This window comes from Triturus cristatus, chromosome 2_1, assembly GCF_964204655.1.
Source record: "Triturus cristatus chromosome 2_1, aTriCri1.1, whole genome shotgun sequence".
In the NCBI taxonomy this organism is placed as follows: Eukaryota; Metazoa; Chordata; class Amphibia; order Caudata; family Salamandridae; genus Triturus; species Triturus cristatus.
This window is the reverse complement of record NC_140581.1, coordinates 292,247,206-292,271,085: the sequence shown is the minus strand read 5'-3', so window position 1 is coordinate 292,271,085 and position 23,880 is coordinate 292,247,206. Positions and strand designations below refer to the sequence as shown.

The 23,880-nt window shown below is 47.2% G+C and overlaps 1 protein-coding gene across 1 annotated transcript in view; it reads left to right on the top strand.

Annotated features, from left to right (window-relative positions):
- LOC146864114 (complement component C9-like) overlaps positions 1-23,880 on the top strand; it is a 160,385-nt gene that overhangs the window by 16,489 nt on the left and 120,016 nt on the right. Inside the window, exon 2 of the mRNA XM_085631146.1 lies at positions 18,408-18,525. Within this exon, the coding sequence (XP_085487272.1) occupies positions 18,408-18,525 (118 nt within the window). The remainder of the gene's footprint in view (positions 1-18,407; positions 18,526-23,880) is intronic.

Below are 23,880 nucleotides of genomic sequence, written 5' to 3'. Positions count from 1 at the left end.
CCTTCTTTTGTTGAGCAGGTGTTCACTTATTTTGTTTTCACCGCCAACATGGAACAATGTCCTCATTGATTTAACTGTCATTAGTGGAGCACGGACATTGGACCATAAACAGCTCCTGGTCCCCCTCTCTTTTTTGTTGATTTAGTACTAGTACGGCGGCTCAGCCGAGGGACCCCTCTATCTCTTTATATAAACCTCACTTGCCCGACACTGCACACCTGTGAACATGACGACATCCAACACGGGGGACAACTTAGGTCTCGCATTCAGCGAAGACATGGTCTCTGAAATCCTGAAAACCCCGTCTATTCTTGACATGGACGGGAATATGGCATGCTCCAGCTCCCAAGGAGACTGGAACTCACTAACTGCCCTTAAGAAGACACTGGTCAAGGTTACACTCCATGGCCAGATAATGACCGAATACCTCAGGGCTAATGCAGCCCCCAATGGTCTCATTGTACGGACCGCTCCCCGCATCGTCTTAGACGATCCTATATTCAAAAGGGAATGGAGTCAGATCGCTTGGAAGGGCACTCGTGACTGGCTAATACTTATCATCAGCTGTTCCTCAGGGACTTTCTATATATGTATCTGCAGAACACCCCCTCATGTCATCTTGTCCTCTATTTGTGCATACCTTTTGTTTAAGCATGTCTTACATGCATGTATGCACACGGTGTGCGGGGCTAAACGGTCATTACTCTTTTTGAATATGTTCTTAAACTTCACTGGTTGGTTAAGTTTTATGTTTTATGTTTACAAAAACCATCAGTGTATCAAACACTACTATATACTGCTTACTAACTACAACTATCGAATATGGTTAATTACCTGTTCCCTATTACATCCATCAGTCTAACTCCTTCCTGTGCTGCAGATGGATGGCAATGCCGTCGCAGTTCCCAAGTTCTGTTGAGAAGGGAGGGGGGAGGGGGGAGGGGAGCAGAGGGAGGGAGGGAGGAGGGAGGGGGGAGGAGGGAAGGGGGGGGAAGGGGGAGGAAAAATCTGGTTTGTTTCAGCATGCTTTTTCTGTTTGAGGTTAATGCTCTTTCTCAATTATATGTCAGCAAAAGGACTGCTTTCCGATGTGCCATGGGGGCACTCGCAGCACACATACGGTGACCTAACTCCTTGTGCTACTAGTCTATCCACAGCAGTAGCCTCCAGTACCATGTTCACTTCAAACCCGAAATGTGTCTGTTTTAACGCCACCATTGTATCAGCGCTACACGCGAGAAAGTACAGATCCAATTACGCAGCTTACTCATTCATACTCATCACACACCTGCCACCCTTTAACGTACTCTTCAACAACAATACACCAGAACTAGAGCGACACCATAGTAACCAATGACTCGGACCACATCCATCTCGGAGGGCCTTAACATTGTTTCCCTCAATGTCAAAGGGCTCAATCATCCGGTCAAGAGGAGAAAAGTTCTAGATTATCTAGCAAAATCCAAGGGCGACATTCTACTCCTGCAGGAGACTAAACTATCAAAGGATGACGCTGTCTATATAAACCAACATTGGATTTCTCACAACCTTTGCTCCCCAGCAGTTGGCAAAAAAAGGGGGGTTCTCACACTTATAGCTAAGAAATCCAACATCTCCGTAGTTTCACACACTCACGATGATAACGGCCGTTTCATCATGACACACCTTCAGAGAAACGAAGATCAGATCCATGTCTTAAATATATATGGCCCCAATACTGACGATCCGGAGTTTTGGGATTCACTAGCCCCGACCCTAGATTGTATTCCCCAGGGAGAACTACTAATTGTGGGAGGCGATTTTAACCTGCCACTTGACCCAATCACCGATCGACATTCGAATTGCGCCTACCACCCCACACGCTCACATACTAGCTTACAACGCCTATGTTCCAGATTCAACTTACACGACTCATGGAGACTCCAACACCCTGATGGCCGTGATTACACTTTCTACTCGCATCCTCATAATTCCTACTCGAGGATAGATTATATCCTCATTAATAGCCCCTTCACCCACCTCATCGAAGAAACCAGTATTGCCCCTAAATTGATTTCCGACCACTCCAGCATTCAGACCAAACTAGTGGGCTCTAATTCCATTCTCCCCCCTAAAAGATGGAGGTTCAATGACGAAATATTCTCCGAGCCAGAAAACAAACGAAAAATCGAGGAGGCCATCCTTGATTACCTCAAACATAATGACACCCCCGACTCAGACATAGCGAGTGTTTGGGAGGCACTCAAAGCCACTTTGAGAGGAGTAATAATAGGCATCCGAGCTCATACTAACAAAAAACTAAACAAAGACCTATCCACTCTGGAAGACAACATCAAAAAGCTGGAAACCGCCCATATAGCAGATCTCCAAAACTCGAACATTTTAAACGACCTCACCAAACTCAAATATGAATACAACTCGATACTCAGCAGAAGGGCAGGGGTCTGGATTAATAAGTTTAAGGCTCTAAGAACATGTGAGGGCAACAAAGCTGGGAAGATCTTAGCATCATATCTAAAACATAAACATAAGCAATTCAACATTGCCTCAGTAAAAGATAGCGACAATGTCATCCAAACAAAGCAGAATCTCATTCTTAATACGTTCAAATCATTTTACCAAGACTTGTACAAAAACAACCTAGACTTTAACTCGGAAAATTGTGACAGGTACCTAACCTCACTGGGTCTTCCTAAACTAAACGGTTCGGATAAGGACACACTGAACTCTCCGATTACCCTTCAGGAAATATCAGCGTCCATTAAGACGCTTAAAAGTAAGAAAGCACCGGGTCCTGATGGGTTCTCAGCCAGCTTCTATAAAGAACTCACAAACTCCCTGAGCCCAACTCTCCTAAAATTATTCCAATCCTTTAGTGTAACAAAAAGTATTACCAATTCCATGAGTGAAGCTACCATCATAGTCATACCTAAAGATGGTAAAGACCCCCTGCTAACCAAAAATTACAGACCAATCTCCCTAATTAACTTAGATTGCAAAATGTATGCTAAAATCCTCGCCACACGTCTAAATCTACAACTCCCAAAGCTAATCAGCACATCACAAGTAGGCTTCATGAAGCAGCGCATGTCTAACGATAATACGAGGATCCTCTGTCACGTCATTGAAAAAGCCAAAATGCTCGCAGCCCCGGCCGTAGCCATCACCCTCGACGCAGAGAAGGCGTTTGACAGAGTCTCCTGGTCTTTTCTCAAGAGCTGCATGTCCGCCTTTAATCTGGGAGAAACTTTCACTGATTTGGTTATGGCCCTATACCGGTCACCTTCCGCACGCATTGCTATAAATGGTTCATTGTCGGACGCCTTTTCCTTAGAACAAGGGACTAGACAGGGATGCCCCCTCTCCCCTTCACTTTTCCTCTTGGCAATGGAGCCCCTAATTGCACATATAAAAAAAAATGATAACATCAAAGGGGTGGAATTCGGGGATAAGTGCGTCAAACTCGCCGCCTATGCGGACGATATACTGATTATAACGGAATCACCAGAATCTTCAATCTCTGCACTAATGTCCACCATAGACAGTTACTCTTCCCATTCTGGATACAAACTTAACCGGGATAAATCCGAGGTCAAACCACTCAATATTTTAACCACCAAAGAGGTGCTGGGAGTCTCAGGGCTATGCTGGCAACCAGAGTTTGTGAAGTACCTAGGTATCGAGTTTGGTGACTCCCTCATGGAGACCCTCCATCGAAATGAAAAAATCACTTTAAATAAAATCAAGACGCAACTAGAGGGATGGTCCCCCCGTTTCATCACTTGGTGGGGTAGGGTGGAAACCATCAAGATGATGATTTCGCCTCTGGTTAATTACCTCATATCTATGCTCCCACTAACCCTCACACCAGACTTCTATCACAAATTAGACATGGCCATCTCTAATTTCCTTTGGAAAGGGAAAAGAGCAAGAATCAGCATAAAAAAGCTTCGCTTAGACAAATCCGCGGGAGGGGTTAATTTGCCAGACTTTAAGAGATATGAGACCGCTTTCCTAGCCAAACAAGGAGCCCACTGGCTCGCTCCCTCACCTGACTACACCCCAGTATGGCTCGAAATTGAGGAGGAAATTCTTAACGGTATCTCCCCTAGCGCGGCCCTCTCATCCAACCTGAACCAGCTGACCCATTCTAAATCGATATTTCATAACACAAAATCTGCTCTCCTAAAGTTTGATAGAATCCTAGAATTCAACATCAGAGGCTCACGTTGGGAATCCCTCTGGGACAACCGTACCATTTTGTACAAGGGTAAGCCCATGCACAACGAGGCATGGATCAAAAAAGGCATACTGTTCCCACACCAGCTGTACGCGGGGGAATACCCTATTCCCTTCAGAGACCTACAAATCAAATACGATCTTGCACCAATTGAATTTTATAACTTCCTCAATGTAAAAACGGCTTTATCCAAACTCAAACTCTCCCCGACGCCGCCCTCACTCCCACCATACCTTGCCAGACTAAACAGACTAGGACACCAGGTTTCCTTTCTCTATAAACTCAGCCGCCCCCAACAATCGGGCCTCACTGCCCCAATCACACAATTCTGGAATAACCTCTCGTCTAGGCCAATCACAGACTCGGATTGGACCAATGCATGGATATCCTGCACGCGACACAAAATCAGCCCCACACTATCACAGACAAAATACTGGCTCTTGCACAAAGCCTTCTGGACCCCTGCACGTTTATTCGCACACAACCTCTCCCAAGATGCCTTTTGCTGGAATTGCAAACGCGCGGAGGGTGACTTATCACACATCATCCTAGACTGCGACTGCGTGGCGCAGTTCTGGGAGAATATATTCGACTTGATCTCAAAGCTATTCCACATCTCACCGGTGAAAGAGCTCCTCTACCTAGTTTTCGGTTTCACCCAGAACCCATCCCTGGATGCAGATGATAAGGCATTACTTGACCTCCTCCTCTCGGCTGCAGTTAAGACAGTCCTCAGCAACTGGAAAGATACCAGCAAGGCTAACTACGCAGGGTGGTTGAATTGGATAATTAGTTTACGTGGAGCAGACAATATTACACTCCGTCAGACACCGTGGCGACCTGCCACGAGAAAACTATGGTCGACTCTTGATAACTACTTCACGACACGTAAGCCACCTTAGATGGGCCCACACACCGCCCACGACTCACCAACACAGGCTGCCCGACTGCCTTCATTGCACTCCTAGCCACCATAAATACTTGTCTTTAATGAATGAGTAAAATGCTGTTGAAATACAATGTCTGTTACTGAATTGTCGTGAGTATGTTATACGTACTCTACTGTTGTACTTTTGTACTGTCATTTACTATGATGTACTGTAGCGTACAGTAATTTTGATTCGTAAATCTATGACTCATATTACACTACTGGACTTGCTTTATATATGTCTATGCTGTTCAACCAATAAAAACTTTTGAAATAAAAAAAAAAAAAAAAGAAAAAAAAAAAAAAATAACTTCCATCCGCGGGGATGGAGCCTCCCATGATGTTAGCTCTCTCTAATACTGTATTCTACACACGGTTCATGTCAGGAATCGGACACGGCGACCATCAATGTTTTATAACTTCCATCCGTGCTGATGGAGCCTCCTATGATTCTTTCCCAATACTGTATTTGGCTACAGGTTTATTCTAATACAGCATGGTGCGAGACTTGGTCATGTCTCTTTGGGCCCGATTCTCAGAACTAACAAAATCCTAAACTTACTACCATTTTGGTATTCACAGAAGGCACTTACTCATTTCGGTATTCACAGAAGTTAGGAGTCCTAACTTTAGGACTCCTAAATGCCTTCTGTGAATACCGAAAGTCTTAAAGTTAGGATTTTTCTCATTTTAGGAGTAGAAAAGTTAGGACTCCTTTCTTTACTGCTCCTAAACTGAGAAAAATCCTAACGTTAAGACTTTCAGTATTCACAGAAGGCATTTAGGAGTCCTAAAGTTAGGACTCCTAACTTCTGTGAATACCGAAATGAGTAAGTGCCTTCTGTGAATACGAAAATGAGTAAGTGCCTTCTGTGAATACCAAAACGGTAGTAAGTTTAGGATTTTGTCTTAAGTTAGTTCTGTGAATCGGGCCCAATGTTTCTAATCCAGTATGTTCTCATACCCTGAGTTTTTCTTAACTTTGATGACCTTAAAGAGGCCCTTGGTACATTATATTACTCACACGAGGAGCACATAATCATTTCAGCTCCAGTGCTCTCTTCCCTGAGGTGCCGGGCTTTTGACCTTTGTTTTTAAATGTTTCTTGAGTTGTGTGTTTTTTTTGGATTGACACTGCGACCTGTGCTGCTTTTAAGCAACCATTGGTTTTTCTCATATTCTGCAGGTTACTAAGCAACCGTGTTTGGCCGATTGAGGCACCTTCATATTTTATTCATTTCCCAAGTGAGTTGGAATACGAATTGTTCGTTTTTAGTCACTCCATTGTTTGGCCTGACGTCTCCCCATCTGATCTTTCATGGACAGTTTGTGCTGTGCTACGCCCGTTATACTGTTATTATCATTTATACCAGTACTGCCTTAAAACCTCCATTTGTGTTTTTTGTGTCTCTTGGTCTCTCTGTCATTGAACCCCGCAGTTCTATACCTTACACCACCTTCCATTGACGCGGGTTACCCTTCCAATTCCTGGAACCCCCGTCTGTATCGTGCACACCCTTTCACTCATCTAGGTCCTGAAGAAACGCCACTGACCTTCCTAGGCTTATTAGGCGTGAAACATGTCGACCTCTTTATGAGTCACACTAGCACCTTGCGCTTATTAGTGACTCCCCGACCTACCGGTCTTTTTACTTTACCAGGGGTCCCGTTACATTAAAACAGCGTTTTTGGACACCCCTAGGTAATTTTATCCACACACTGTGCACGCACGTAACCACCTACCTCTTGGATCCACCACCTTTTTTTATCCCACACACTCGCACTCACCTATCGGCTTTTCTCTTTAAAAGACCTCCGACAAAGAGACCCTTCGGGGGACCGTCGGGCATTGCAGCGCCGGCCCGACGAGGAGCAATAACAAGCCCAATGATGAAGCAAGACATCCTTCGGGGTGTGTGAGGGCCAACAAGAGGCCATATTGAGTCCTCCCCTTCGGGATTGGATCCTTGATACTGGGGATAGTTCTCTCTGCCTCTTTTCACCTTCACCCCTACTTCCCTTCTACCTCCCCTCCCCTCTACACTCTCTCTCTCTCTTCTTTGTCTTTTTACTCCTTCTTTTGTTGAGCAGGTGTTCACTTATTTTGTTTTCACCGCCAACATGGAACAATGTCCTCATTGATTTAACTGTCATTAGTGGAGCACGGACATTGGACCATAAACAGCTCCTGGTCCCCCTCTCTTTTTTGTTGATTTAGTACTAGTACGGCGGCTCAGCCGAGGGACCCCTCTATCTCTTTATATAAACCTCACTTGCCCGACACTGCACACCTGTGAACATGACGACATCCAACACGGGGGACAACTTAGGTCTCGCATTCAGCGAAGACATGGTCTCTGAAATCCTGAAAACCCCGTCTATTCTTGACACGGACGGGAATATGGCATGCTCCAGCTCCCAAGGAGACTGGAACTCACTAACTGCCCTTAAGAAGACACTGGTCAAGGTTACACTCCATGGCCAGATAATGACTGAATACCTCAGGGCTAATGCAGCCCCCAATGGTCTCATTGTACGGACCGCTCCCCGCATCGTCTTAGACGATCCTATATTCAAAAGGGAATGGAGTCAGATCGCTTGGAAGGGCACTCGTGACTGGCTAATACTTATCATCAGTACAGCCAAACGCCTATCAGAAGTCTTGATTATCAAAATCAAAATCTCTGAAGATGGCCTGAAAACAGGCATTAATATATCATCCTTCAAAACACGCCTAGCGGAGATCAATAATGAGATGAACGAACACTAAACTTCAGAAAGATGTCAAGAAGTTTGACAGAGAGAAAGTTTATCCCTATATCAAAGACGACTACCAAATCACAGATAACGATGCCCTCTCAGAAGACGGCTCAACATCATCTAATCAATCAGGACAGTCGTCCTACAGCAACTCGAGTGACAGGAGCTGGGGGAGAGCAACGAAAAATTCAGGACTCCTCCCCCCACCCCAACATATGCCACCACACCCGTATGGTTTTCATCATCCTCCTTACCCACCTCAAGGCCCAATGTGGTACCCCGCATTCAACGGACCACGACCAGGATATGTACAACTCGGCTACCCTCAACCATTCTTCCCAAACCCGCCACCTCCTTTTCAGTACAGAGGCAGGGGACGAGGCAGAGGGAGAAGAAGAGGTCAGAAACAGGTACAATGGCAAGATGCCGGCCAACACCAACAACAACAACAAAGACAAACCAGAAGCATGACAAACCAAAGACCCTGATCGTCAACCTTTCCAAGAAACAGTTGAGAGAAGAAGAAACCGCCACCCTTGAACTAGGTCTTGGCTTTGTCCCCACCCCCCAAGGAGGATGACTTCAGGATGAATCAGGAACATCACCAACTATTCAGGAAAATACGACTGCAAGCGTTCTTCCAGGGGAAACCCACTCAGGACAGAAATGATTCTGGGCTCAGACCCCCATCCAAGTTCACACCCACCACCGCAATGGTTCCACCTGAGGTCCTAACATTCGAGAAGGCCGTACTCAAAGAGACGAACCGACTAACACCAGGGTCACCGTACAACAACCTTCCAAACAAAACACGCCGGGCCTTGGAATCACTCAGAAGAGATGAGACGATCATCATAAAGCCAGCAGACAAAGGGGGTGCCACCGTCCTCCTAGATATCACCGACTACGAGGCTGAATGCGAGAAACAACTCAGCAACACCAAATACTACCGTAAACTCAATACAGACCCTACTGAGGGACTATCCAAGAGGATCAATATTCTGGTGAATGAGGCGAGCACGGAGGGGTGGATTTCCCCCCATGAAGCGGCCTTCCTGATTAACGATGACCCCAAGACACCCTACTTCTACATCCTTCCCAAAATACACAAGGGTGTAACCCCCCCGCCAGGACGACCCATCGTCTCAGGCATTAACTCCCTCCTGGAACCACTGAGTCAATTCAGCGACCACTTCCTTCGGCCCCTGGTTCAAACCACTACCGCCTACCTCAAGGATACACGTGATGTACTTAACCTAATAGAAACCATCAACAAGGATAACACCGTACCTATTGATCTACTTCTGACGATGGATGTAGAAGCGTTATACACAAACATCCCGCACGACGCTACCATCGAGGTTGTTGAAGATCTATTACAGAAGGCAGAACCCCTAACCAACACACCAGTGGCCTTCATTTTGGACTTGATCACGTTAGCCCTGAAAGACAATTTCTTCATGTACAAGACCTCCATCTTCCATCAGGTACAAGGTACCAGTACGGGTAGTACCTTCGCGCCCAGTCTGGCTGGTCTGTACATTGCCTCCTTCGAGAATTACTACATCTTCTCAGACACCAACCCATAGAAGGAAAACCTCATTACATGGAAGCGTTATATAGACGACATCCTAATCTTCTGGAAGGGCACCAGATCAACCTGCGAGACTTTCTTAGAATGGGTCAACCAATTGAACCCACATCTCCGGTTTACAGGAACTATGAGTGAAACTACTATCCCTTTCCTGGATCTCAAGATAATCCTGGAGGACGGTGTCTTGAGGACCACACTACACAAGAAACCCACGGATTGTAACAGCATCCTTGACTTCAACAGCCACCACCCCAAGACCCTATGGGAGAATCTACCGTACGGTCAATTCTTGAGGATACGACGCAACTGCACAACTAGTCAGGACTACGAGACCGAGGCCAACCATCTAGAAAAAAATCTCTTAGAAAGACACTACCCGAAGAAGGTCGTCAGGCACGCAAGGAAAAGAGCCCACAACAACCAAAGGTAAACGCTACTGGAAATAAGAACTAAGGTACCCAACAAGTCTATCACATGTGTCACCACGTTTACACCTCGGTCCAATAGGATCAAACAAATCATCAAGCGCAACTGGAGGATCCTGAACAGTGATTCACTGGAAATGGAACAACCACGGTTTGCGTTCAAGAGAACGTCTAACCTACGAGACACCCTGGTCAACACACGACCACTCCAAAAAAAAACGGGTCCACAAAGCACCACGTTGTGTAATCTACCCCCTGTGACAGGCCACTACCCATGTGGTAACTGCCATGACTGCTCTAATACAACTCACAGTAAACAACTAACCCTGGAGAACTTCATCTGGGAACAAAGAGGACATTCCAATTGCAATACTAAGAACTGTGTCTACCTTATCACGTGCCCATGTGGTCTCAGGGATGTTGGCATGACATCACGCCCCATCAAAACACGTATAAGCAAGCATAAGAGCACTATCCGACGGGGACGTACAGCCACCAAGCTTACCAACCACTTCCTTGAACATGGGCATAACTGCAAACAAATATCATGGACGGTACTAGAATCCAGACCGTTCTGGAATGCCCAGGCCCTCCTACGTCAAGAACAACGCTGGGTATTCTGTCTTCACACTGACACAAAAGGACTCAACGATGAGATACCTTGGGTGGAACTCTGACCAGGCCCCCCGTTAAATATCCCACCTTTTTGGTTCAAGTGTCTTCACACTTATGACTGTGCAGCCGCTCGCTGGGTTCATTGTTGAGGTTTATTCTACCTCTATTGTGAGCTCTGGTTCCCTCTTAACCTCACTGGCCACATCTAATTAGGTTAAGGGAAGCTGCAATTGCATACTAAGTATTGCATCTATTTACTGGGGAGGGACCACCACTACACGTACCAGATCAGGATCATGGGCATAGTTCCAAGTTCCGTGCCCCACGACATGCGCAGGCACAGTCCCACTCCTAGGCGTGAGCCGCAGATACCACAGGACGCATGCGCACACAACAGGTCTGTCCCATCTGAGCATGCGCACCCTCGAGACACACTTACCCACGCATGCGCATTAATCAGCGCCCGCAAAATCAACGGCTGTCACGTCCAGAGCAGGAAGTAGGAAACGCCTTTACCAACACTACTTCAATGAGAGGCCGAACGCAGCCCACACAGGCAGCCGCTGGCAGAGGGTAGGTGCTGAATGAGCCGGCCCCCGACACAACCGTAAGTACTCTACCACGATGGGACCTCACAGGAGACGCTCAACGATTTCAAAGCGCAGCTTACCCATGCTTTAGGGCACCGGTGGTACACCACCAATCTATCTGTGCTCTTTTATTTTAGCAAATAGGGCGCAGGCAGCCACGGCAATACCTATGAAGCCGTCACTAACACTTACGAGGGTAAGCAACATGGTACGTGTGTTTGAATGTCCCGTATGTGATTTCCTGTCATCTCTATTTGGTTCACCCCCTGAGGGTGAGCAGAGTTCCCACGCATGACTCGAGCGATCGTTGAAATCACTGCCTTAACTAATTAGCAAACTTGGGGCGTCTACTTTCAACAGTTGACCACCACCGTGCAATTACGTTTATGTGCACGGACCATTCGTTTAAATCTTTTTGACTGAATGCAACTAATGCTGACCCGTCTTGAGGCTGACTTGCAACCCTTAACACCGTTTTCCTCCCACGGAAATTGCGGTATCCCCTTCTTACATGTTTTGTCTGTCACGGATGTCGTATGGTTGGTGTAGCATTCCGTTATGTTATAATGTGAGCTACCTCATGTCTGACTGTACAACCACCATTTGGATGGCAATAGGGGGCACGGACAGTTTGTGCTGTGCTACGCCTGTTATACTGTTATTATCATTTATACCAAACCTCCATTTGTGTTTTTTGTGTCACTTGTTTCCCCCCCCTCCCCCTCCTCTCCACCCCTCCCCCCTCCACTCCCCTACCCTTTCCCTCCCCGTTTTTATCCCCTTTTAGGTAACAAAAGTTCGGTACGCTTCGTAGAGATCATTCCTTGACTCACACTGCTAACTCGGTCATTGAACCCCGCAGTTCTGTACCTTACACCACCTTCCATTGACGCGGGTTACCCTTCCAATTCCTGGAACCCCTGTCTGTATCGTGCACACCCTTTCACTCAACTAGGTCCTGAAGACACGCCACTGACCTTCCTAGGCTTATTAGGCGTGAAACATGTCGACCTCTTTATGAGTCACACTAGCACCTTGCGCTTATGAGTGACTCCCCGACCTACCGGTCTTTTTACTTTACCAGGGGTCCCGTTACATTAAAACAGCGTTTTTGGACACCCCTAGGTAATTTTATCCACACACTTTGCACGCACGTAACCACCTACCTCTTGGATCCACCACCCTTTTTTATCCCACACACTCGCACTCACCTATCGGCTTTTCTCTTTAAAAGACCTCCGACAAAGAGACCCTTCGGGGGACCGTCGGGCATTGCAGCGCCGGCCCGACGAGGAGCAATAACAAGCCCAATGATGAAGCAAGACATCCTTCGGGGTGTGTGAGGGCCAACAAGAGGCCATATTGAGTCCTCCCCTTCGGGATTGGATCCTTGATACTGGGGATAGTTCTCTCTGCCTCTTTTCACCTTCACCCCTACTTCCCTTCTACCTTCCGTCCCCTCTACACTCTCTCTCTCTCTCTCTTCTTTGTCTTTTTACTCCTTCTTTTGTTGAGCAGGTGTTCACTTATTTTGTTTTCACCGCCAACATAGAACAATGTCCTCATTGATTTAACAATTACCCCTGACTACCTTTTAATTTGGTTTTGCTTCATTGTTTGACGTCACCTAACCCCAAGCCTATTTACTTTTAGGTGCTCCTCCCCTTTCTTCACTATCTCTCAGAGTCCTGATGAAGACCCCCCAATAAGGATGACGCTACCTTTATGACAACAGGGGTCGAAACGTTGACACACCTTTTTTTTTCATCAAACATAGGCAACAGAGACATGTTTATCTGTGCCTAGAATGTTATGTTTATAATTATATGTTTCTTGTTGCCAAAGAAAAAGGCGGATTGGTTCAAAAAGATTTGGATGTTTCTAGAACCACATTACCTTTCCGTACCCGCACATAATCACTCAACTCTCCCTGAGCACTCACTCCCCCCTCATCTCTTCTTCTGAGCACCAATGTGTATCAATGAGGAATATTATCCTATTATGTTTTGTTTCATTCTATATCTATGATGAAAATTAAATCACAAGCATTTACTTGTTTTTTGCAGTGACGTCTGAACTAATTAATGCATTTGATTTATGTTCGATCAATTATGATATTAGAAAAATATTTGTCCACAGTGACCGTTTTTATGTACCATTGTCTACCCGGGTCCAGTGGCTTTACGGGTTACTCCATTTGCTATACACCTCCTTGTTTGTGTTCGCATCCCACTGTCAATGGCCGTGCTCCAGTGTCCTGTGTCCCAGGGTCGGTGGCCTGGTATTGCCACGTTGCTTCCTTTCGTAATGTTTGGGATGCTCTTGAGCTGCTTCAGAGTGATAGAGGAAACAGAATGGAAAGCAGGAGACGAGAGAGATGGAAGGGTCCTGAGTTTTTTCAGGGATGGCTGTTCAGGATTATGGATTGCCTATTTCAAAGTCTTGGCACAAACGTTCATGGTAGTTGTCGGAATAAATCAGAAAATCATCTAGATTTTTACAAAGTGATAATTTCATGAAAATATTATTAATAGCTATTGAAATATTGAAATGCAGTTAGGGTCACAGACATTTCAGGGACAGACATTATAGGGATACAGACATCTGTTGGGGAAAAAAATCTTTTCCTCCATGCGAACTATCTCCTCCTTACACATTCTGACCCACAGCGGTCTATCCCTCTCTTAATACAGACTTGATACCCACTTTGCTTGGTTCTCGGGACTCAGAATTAACTGGGACAAATGCAAAGCCCTCCGCTCACACATCATACAACTATGGCGGAGTACGCTGGTCACCCCTTCAAATGGCAGACATCCCGCCTTAAGTACCTGGGTATTCATATCCGTATGGGACTTGATATGATCGAAGCCAATCTAAACACCTTGATGTCTGCCATTCAATCACCAACAGTCAGCAAGAGATGTGGGTTCAACTACAGTTCACAGGTGGTTTATTCTGATTGGGCACTTTACCAATGTAGACACCTGTCCCAGTCCCCTGCACTGCAGATTGGGTTATTTGATGGTCCTGATGAATTGCCACTGATCATTCATGCCTTTGTTTAAGGCAAGAAGCATGTTTACCCATATTTAACTCCATCCTTTGGGATAAAAAAGTAAGAACAATTCTCCTGTCTAGTTTCACTGTTTTAATCTTGACAAGAACCATCATTACAATAAAATAGTTGGCCTTTATTCATTTATAGTATTTCATTCACTTCCCTTCTAATCTACACTTTTAGTACCCTTGCTATAACCTTGCTATGGCGTATCATTTTAAAAGATCTCCGGCAAACAGCCCCCTCAAGTTGGCCCAATGAGAAGCTGGCCAATGATGAACCATGCTACCCATCTGGGTGGGTGAGGGCTCTTCCTCCTGAATAGTCACATTCCATCGACCACCCTTGTCATGAGCAGTGGCACCCTTGACAGTGGGTGGTCCGTTCCAGGTGGCACCAGTTGGGGGCAGCGGCCTCCCCCCCTCTTACCTGCGGCCATCCCGGGGTGTCATCATAGAGAAATTGCCAGTACCCCCCACCCTGCTCTAACATGCGGCTGCCGCGGGGCGGCTATCGCAGGGACCACCACAGGCAGCCAAAGGTCTAGCTACACTACAACTTTAGGAACTGCATACTCTTTGTATATTGATTTGCCATACAACTAAACCTCGTCTATAGGACTACCCTTAACATCTTTTTGTGGGGTCAAGTGCAGCGCTTGAACTACTTTTTTCTATGGTTCCTCTCCATATACAGAAACTCACGCTGCATGATCTCAACCACTTGCTCAAGGTGTACATTTGGGCAGGAAGGCGACCCCAACTGAAGTTACATAGACTATATGAGGCCACAGAGAGTGGGGGGCTCCGCTTACCCCACCTAGAACATTACTGATTAGACTCCCAGCTACCACAATTATGGTTTATGATAAACAATTTTCTGGATAACTTGTTTTGGGTATCCCTAGAGAAATCATTCTGGTGGCAGGCTGTTTCGCTATATCCACTGTACACGGATAAAAAGGCATGGGAGGGGACCCGATAATAAATGCAGTTGTGTATACATAAAGAAAAGGGCATAAGATCCTAGGCGAGAGCATTTTCCTAAAGCAGCCCCATTATGGGGGAAGGGTCACATCCATATTGGGGAGAAGAACTGAACTGGAAGCATTTCCGCACCAGGGCGATGCTAGTCTTAGGCCACTTATTCACAGAGGACCTTCTGAATATCTTCCCTGAGGTGCAGGCGGACTTTCAATTGGACACAGTCTTCTCATGGGACTACCAAAGACTGCGTCACTATCTAGCCGCACTATTCACAGACACGCCTCTTATTTTGCCCAAATCCTCGCTGCTCCAATACTTAAGGAAATTGAGAACGTTCAAGGGGGCGGTCTCAGGAATCTACTCACCCGGCATGTATTCTCTTCCCCTGTCTTGTCACACCTGACAGAATGGTGGTCTCAACAACTCAGCCTTGAGTAGTCAGATGAGAATTGGAAAAAGCATTTAGTGAGGCATGACAAAGCATTGAGAAAATGGCTCCTAAATCTGAGCTATTACAAAATCGTTCATGGGAAGTACAGTATCTTGAAACAATTGAACGACATGAGTCTGTTACCGGGTGCAACATGCTGAAAGTGTGCTGCAACCAACTGTGGCATAGTGCATATTCCATGGGGATGCCCCTCGCTTACCCCATGCTGTATGGAGGTTTGGATGGATGTGTGCAATAACTTGGGGATGCACTCACAATTGACAGGTCAAACAGCCCGCCTTCATGATGACACCCTCTACCCTGAGATCACACACCAATACAGGTGCTGGTTTGCCACAGCCCTAGTGGTAGCTAAAGTGTGTATCCTGCGACTGTGGAGGTCCCCGCTTGCAACACATATGCACAAATGGCATAAGACAATGCATGACATGCCAGCTTAGAAGCACATACACACATCTATTTAATTACCAATTGGAGAAATTTGAAAGGGTATGGGGTAATTCCCTGTCAACAGGAAATATTCCAGCCCCTGACCAGGGCCCACCCTTCACCACACTGCTAGAGGGTCCTTTCATAAGACGCCTTCCTCCTCGATCATGGAGGTGCAGCCTTTTGCTTCCCCCATGTAAGGCTATGTGTTACAGAGCACGGGACAACTCCATCGGGAGACAGATCACACACACACTGCCTGTAGGACACACCAGACTCAAATGGCCCCTAGTCTGTACGCTACTTGGCCCATAGGACACAACGGGCTGAGGGTAGCCCTCCTCTCAGTCCGAGGGCCACTACCTGGGACACAGTAGTGCTACAAGCACAACCTATCGGAGGTGTTACCTTTCTAAGGCCACAGTCACATTGGTTCCTGTCAACACAACATATTTGCCCAATCGAGGGGGCATATCAGCAACAACCGGCGATAATTATTGCTAAGCGCACTTAGCGCTAGGATAATTATCGCCGGCTAAAGTGGATTTTTATCGCTGAGATAGCGTGCTATTAGCAACGCTTATCTCAAAAGCGATAAAAATCCTAGCGCTAACTGCCAACCGTGAGATTATGGCTGGAAACCCAGCGATAATCTCACGACGTTTGGCATTAGCTTGATGAAATGACAAGGCAAACTTAGCCATGATATCCACCTTCCATAGGATATCATGGTTAAGTCAGTCCTGAAGCAGGCGTAAGGAAAGTAGCGATAAAAGGGGTTATCGCTACTCTTCCTGCCGCTATGCTTCATAGCGTGGGGCTTGATGATAGGAGAAATGTCGCTTAGCGACATTTCTCCAGTTATGTCAGGGCAGGAACGCCCACTTTGCATCTCATTAGAGATGCAAAGCTGGGCATTCAGAATTCAGGCGCTAATGCAAGGTTTCACGCGATAGCGTGAACTTGCTGATTAGGCGATAAAGTTATCGCCGCTTTTCGCCCGAAAACGGACGCAAAAGCGGCGATAATTTTCTATCGACTCGTTGCTGATATGCCCCAAGGTTCATGTTGGTTTGCACCCCATGTAGGGTCCACACGGAGTTTATTGTATTTGGTACTTTACAGGCAGCACATTGAGAATGCTGTATTACTCTTCCATATGGTGGGGGTGGGCACCTGACCCAGGGGACTTTGGGTCGACTCCTCCCTACACGAGGAGAGTGGGTACACTTGTTTCATTGTTAATACTGGCTGAACTTTATTTGTCATAGATATTGGGGCTGCACACTTCCCCTCATCTTTGTATGAGCTCCCCTGACTGATCCGGCGGGGCTGTGTGACACTGCGAAGGGAAGAGCATTGTAAGCTTGACACAACTGTGTTTTGGTTCCTATACCTGAAATTAAAAAAAAACATGTTTAAAAAAGAATAATAAAAAAAAAGAAATGCAGTTAGGGTATTACATAACACATGAGTATGATGGAGTCATCAAAATAAATGTCACTGTTGCTACATCTGACTGATTCAATTGGGGGAGGCTCATGAATCATAACCTGCATTGTCTTATGCAGGTTTGATCTTTGAAGCATATTATATACTTATAGGGGCGTCCATTAAGCCCTCTTCATCCATTGACTGTTGTGTCATTCATATTTATCATCCAATCACCACAGCATACGGTATGAATGCAATAGGCCAGCCCACTGGAGCCATTGGCTAACAGTGCTGTCAGTTATTGCGTTCTGCTCTTTCACAAGGTGCATGTCTGCCAGAAAGTATTTACCTCGGTGCCAGGAACTATTATGGCAAGGTGCGCCTTTTTAGCTTTTGCTTTTAGCCAATGTTTACTTACACACTGGAGCGGGCCCAACACGGCCTAACAATAACGTTGTACAAAAAGCATAACAAAACAAGCATTGCCAAAGCCAGAGGGCTGACAGCCAACGCCAGACCTATTGGCTTCGCTAATGCCTGCCTTGTTTTGTGAGTTGCTTGTTGACCAATACAGTCAGCACAGTATGCCGCTGCATTACATAAAAGTTTCCTTTATTGCGGCCATCTTTAAAACCCCACGTCACGTGCAATAAACCAGTACGGTAAGTCTCAGTTACACGTCCCTGGGGCAAAAGAGCAGTGAATGTGGCACAAAATCCCCTTGATCCATTCAATAATTACCATTTTACCTATTAATGATTATCTTATAACCGAACTTATAAGTGCATTGAGCTGTATTTTTTGCAAATTGTTATACAATTAGTCGTTTTGTGGTCATTTATTGTAAGTTTGTAACGTGCAATTGTGTTTTAATTAAGCAACCTTTTGTGTTAGCTTTTCAGATGAACATTTGCATAGGCTGAAAAGAGAAGTCGGCGCTCCTTCTCCAATAGACTGCCAATTCAGCGAATGGGGTGAATGGAGCGAGTGTGACCCATGCAGAGAAGAACAGGTAATTGTAGATTATACAATGAGTCCATCAGTTAAATGTTTAGAAAGAATAGTGCTTAAGAAAATATTCAGTGATGAGGCTATGAGCTGTATGATGAATACGTGGGAAAATATAAAGATTGACACAATTATAGACTTTATGTTGATGAATCCAGATGTAACTGGAGATCAAGGTGCACATAATGAAGAAGCGATATAAAGATCTATTATAGAGTTGACCAATAGACTGAGATTTTTGGCAAACCATGCATTATTGTACAATGGTGGTTCTCTCATTTCCATTCATAAAATGACTATGAATCGTGGAAGAGCTCCACAGCCCACGGTTGCTGGTGATCAATGCACTCATGTCAGCAGCTCCAACTTGTTTTCCAGCTTCTCCATCCTTGTTTGCACAAGGTAAAAAGTGAGAGAACAGTGTGCTGAAAATCCAGGAAAACATCTGGGCACCCCCTAAGGAGCAAAGTCCAAGTCCTGTGTAAATATAGAAGTATCCCTCTAGCAGAGATTACAACAGGTGGCAGGAGAAAAACTGATGAAATCTTTTCTGCCAACACACCACATTTAAATGCTGCACAGCAAAGACCGGGGAAAAGACACACAATGTGTGCTTTGTACCCAAGAAGCTGAGAATTGAAACTCGGAATAGAGTAATTGTGCACCTGCTACGTGCCTGTCCTATATTATTCCAGCTCTGTACTCTGTAGCATTGGTAGTACAATGTTGGTCCAGAAGATAATAAGACATCTAGCTGGATATTCTCAAGAACGTGTGATAATCATCGCAAAATTAGCCCAACACAACTTTGCACATCGCATTCTATCGCGGGAAAATAACACCGTGGTAACGTGGAATTCTCAAGCCGGTGGTAACATGCGATAGGCTCAAGATAACGCGTCAAATGTCCGCAATAAAGGCAACACGACGCCGCAAAAATGCGAAACACGAACGCCAAAAAAGCTGCGATGAGGCCAACAGCGATACAAAAACCAGCGAAAACCAGCAACAGGCCTGCAATCCCCACGCGTCATGTGGGAAAAAGCACAATAAAAGCAACAAAAAAAAAAGGGAGAAATAAAGAAACTGTGTAGCACCATAGATGGCCAACGCGAACCCCACAAGCCCCACAGACCACCAGCAAGGAACCTCGTTGTCGGGGAAGGCAAGGAGAAGAGGAGGAGGTTCAGTCCGCATGAAAACCAGATCAGCGTCATGGAGGTGACAGAACACTACCATCCACTGAACATCAACATGACAAACGTGAATGCAGTCGGAGTGTCGAGGAGGTCTATGGAGCAGGACAAGGGGCGCTGGCATGATGTCAAAAGCCAAACCAAGCACAAACCCGCTGCCAACAGGAAGTCAGCAACGGCGACTGGAGGTGGGAGTCCTGCGCCACAGGAGGAGCTGGAGGAAACGGAGCCCACAGTCAGGGTGGAGATGGCGCAAGGAGTTGGGAGTCCAGACATAGCTCGATAGAACCCGACACAACATCAACAGGTTGAGTAACGACCAGGGACTGGGGGATGGGGGAGATGGGCACAATGGCACACATGCACAATGATGTGTAGCACACCGCACACCCACGATGACCCTGGATCATGTCCCTGATCCCCGTGGCACACTGCAGCACACACACATAGCAATAACAGCACATCCGACGACAATGTGGCACAAAGTGCAACACCGACACTGCAGAACAGAGGACACAACTGGGTCTGCCCATGCGCAGAAACTGGCCAATCACATCTAACATAGCAGGAAACTGTGAGACGGAAATGCACGTGTACAACCACACATCCGTCATGTAGTCCAAATGTCCACTGTCCCGCATCAAATATACCGCACCACCCAAACAGTCACAATGTACATTGTCATACAGTCTGCATGTAAACTAGAATAATGCGCCAACATACATGTCAACACAATGTCAACATGCATCTCCTCTTCACATTGCAGAGGGACAAATAACACCTAGAGCAGAGCAGACCAGACTACTCACCAGTGATGCCGGAGATGACCACCACACCTTCGACACTGATGACCTACAACAGCCCATGGACATCTCAGGCAACCCACCCCCAGTAGCAGGGCAGCCAAGCCACATAGAGGAGACCCCAGCCCCTGCACAGCCCACACAGCAGAAAGCATCCGCTACCACGGCTGGCACCCAACACTTCATCTAGGCACACATCGCATTTCGTTGCCAGATGTCAGAATGCCAAAAGGAGGTGTCCGAACAGGTGAGGTGGGCTCAGAGCTCATGGAAGCCGAAGTAGACCACATATGTGGGTGTACAAGTCCCATCAGGGACCACCTACACCCCACAAAGGAGACCCACACCGCGACAGAGACACATGCATTTGCACATTTCCTGCAATGAACCATGCCCAGAGCCCCAGAATCAGCATTCACACCCCCAAGCTGGACCGCTGTTTGATGGCCCAGTCCACTCCTCTTACGTATTGAGAGTGTGACGACAGAGCTACATGTCCAAGGTCTTACCCGCTGCCAGCGGTGACATGGTTGCGTCCGCTGTACACAGCACAATGTAATGTAGTAGGCCCTGGGGGCCTCATGCATACATCATGACCACACGGACACGCGCAGATAATTAGTGGAACTGGCTATGGGCACGTGCACCCGGCCACTTTATTGGCAGGGCCACATGTACAGTGATGCCTGTGCTGGATGGGTGTGGGGCGAGTGTAAGCCAGCCCGCACGGAGTGTTTGGTGCTGGTAACAACTTGAACAGTGAACACCATTAAAACGGAAACAGAAAACAGGAGCGTTACAGAGACAACTGCAGAGCATCATGGTGGTAGCCAAAGACAGAAGTGTCAGTGAGTTGCAGTCCACAGAAGGTTGGGGCACTATAGCTGAGCGTGCTCATGTGAAGAAAATGTCTAGGAATGTGTCCCTTCAGGTTATTCCTGATGCAGATGCAGTGGGGTGTGTTTCACATGCATCATCTTCCTCATCATCGTCCCAGGTTTCCCACACTGCCTGAGGTGACATTGCTGCGTGAGCACACCACAGTGCACAACTCATTCAGAAATGGTTCATGAGTCGTGGTGCACTGAGTCAGTGGCACCTGGAGTGCTGAGCCGGGTAACAGGCAGATGAGGCATCCACGACAGGTGTGAGCAACTCCATTAGTCTGCCAGTACGGCTGTTTCGACTCTGGCAGTTGGCATTTGGAGGTGGTTCTGGTAGTGGTGGCGTGTGCCTCCTGCGGTGACGCAACGTCTGGTCCAGTCATTACTCGATTTGATGTGTGAGTCCTGGTGGACCGCATTTGAGGCCGGAGGCAGCGGACAGCGCAGGGCCACAGACACATAGCATTGATGACCCCAAGGCCGTCGTCTCAGAGGCCATCCAATATCTCACCAGACAGGGTCCCTGACTTGAGCTGCACAGAGTTAGTGGCCCCGGATGCACTGTCGCCGGCACAGGCACACCGCCAAGGGACAGTGACTTGCAGTGTAGTGAGGTTGGCCCTGCGAGATAAGCGGGTCCTCATCAATGTCCGAGGTGAATGTGGCGGAGGGTTGCAGGGGACAGTGGAAGGTGTACTCCAGGGCATGATGCAGAGGGTAGAAGCCATTCGGAAGCGGTAAATGGAGGAGTGAAATGCTACAGCCTAGTTTTTACCCAAAAATCAGTATCACCAACATGATGATGAAGACAACCCCCAGTCCATCGACTCAGTCGCCACCAAAGTTCAAGCAGAAAGTGTCCATGGATGTCGGGGAACAGACTTAGTGGCACAGGAGCTGAAGGGGTAATGCAGTCTGCGATCCGGCCAGTACAATGATATAAACGCAGCCATAAATAAATCAAAACCGCAGTGTAGGCCCAAGGCAACGTTCAGCAGGGGCCCACAGCCATGTGTTGTTGACTCGCGTGGCACAGAGTTAGTGACACCAGAGCAGTTGTTGGCAGTGTTCGATCACCTCCATAACAAAAGATCCTTTTTTCCTCCGGACTGAACCACGTCTTCCTCTTACTTCCCTCCATGCGTTCAGTGATATGAACTTTGCCACACACAAATCAAGACTCAGTTCCAACTGTGTGACCTGCTCGACCGCAGTGTAGGCCGATGGCAGTAGTCAGCAAGGGACCACAGACAGGTGTCGTGCGGATGCTATGCACAGAGTTGGTGGCACCACATCGAAGGGAGTATAGTGACATACAATCAGCCATGATTATGTACTCTGCCACTGTGTAATCAAGACTCCGATCCAAATGTGTGACCTACTTGTCCACTGTGTATGCCGGTGGAGTATGTCAACGAGAAAGGAGGACTGTGGGCCTTGCTCGAGGAGGCCGTGATGGTCTGAGCAGACTGCCAAGGTTGCGGGCCTCGGGTGTGGAGGTTGCATCGGCACGTGGTGGGCCCTCCTTGACACACGCAGGTGTCGGCAGGTGAGCAGTGAGGCCTGGTTGCGCAGGGGCGGGCAAGACGGGTTTGGGGACCAGCGGCCACGGGTACAGCAGGCGCACAGGATCGCAGGCAACTCTGCTCACGGCGTCGGCCTCGTGGCAGGGTGAGAGGCGCCGCCCTGGCAGAGATGTTGGGCATTCCAGAAGAGAACCATGCCCAGGGCTATGTGCTTTTTATTCACACCCCTATGCTGGCCTAGCCTACGCAGGGCCAGCCCACTCCACTCACGCTTACAGGGAGACGTAACATGCTACATTTCTGCAATCTTCCCCACTGGCTGGGGTGACATGGTTGCGTCCACTGTCCAATACACTCCATACACCAGCGGTGTATGTCGACATGGATATGGGTGTGGTCTGCATACTGCAGTCTGCACAGCACATCTCTGCCAAACTTGGCCTTGTGTACATATTCATGCATGGGTCACTTGCCTCCTTCCTACATGCCTGGTGCCCACCTCTCCACACAATCTGCTATGGTGTGGCTGATGTGCCATGCTGTTGAAGGCTCATGTACATGGCTAGCCCAGGTTGCCACAGTAAGTTGTGCTGTCGTGTCTGGTGGGTGGGCATGTTGTATGTGAGTTTGTAACATGTGCATTCCCAGTGTTGTGAGTTGCATGGTTGTGGAGTTGAGGTGAGTGGTGTGTTCATTTGGTACTTACCGACGATCAGTGCATTTCCATGGGTGCCATCCTGGTAGCGCTGGTTGATGATGGACTGTCGGTAGGAGTGGTATCATACACACTGCCTGGGTAGTTGGCGGCGATGTTGGTGGCGAATCCCCGGGGGTCAACTGTTGCCTGCACAGTGATGGAATGCATGTGCGTTCTGGTGCAGTAATTGTGTGCAGTGTCACTAGGGGGCACAAGTAGGACATGTCTGCAGTCAATTGCCACCTAACACATA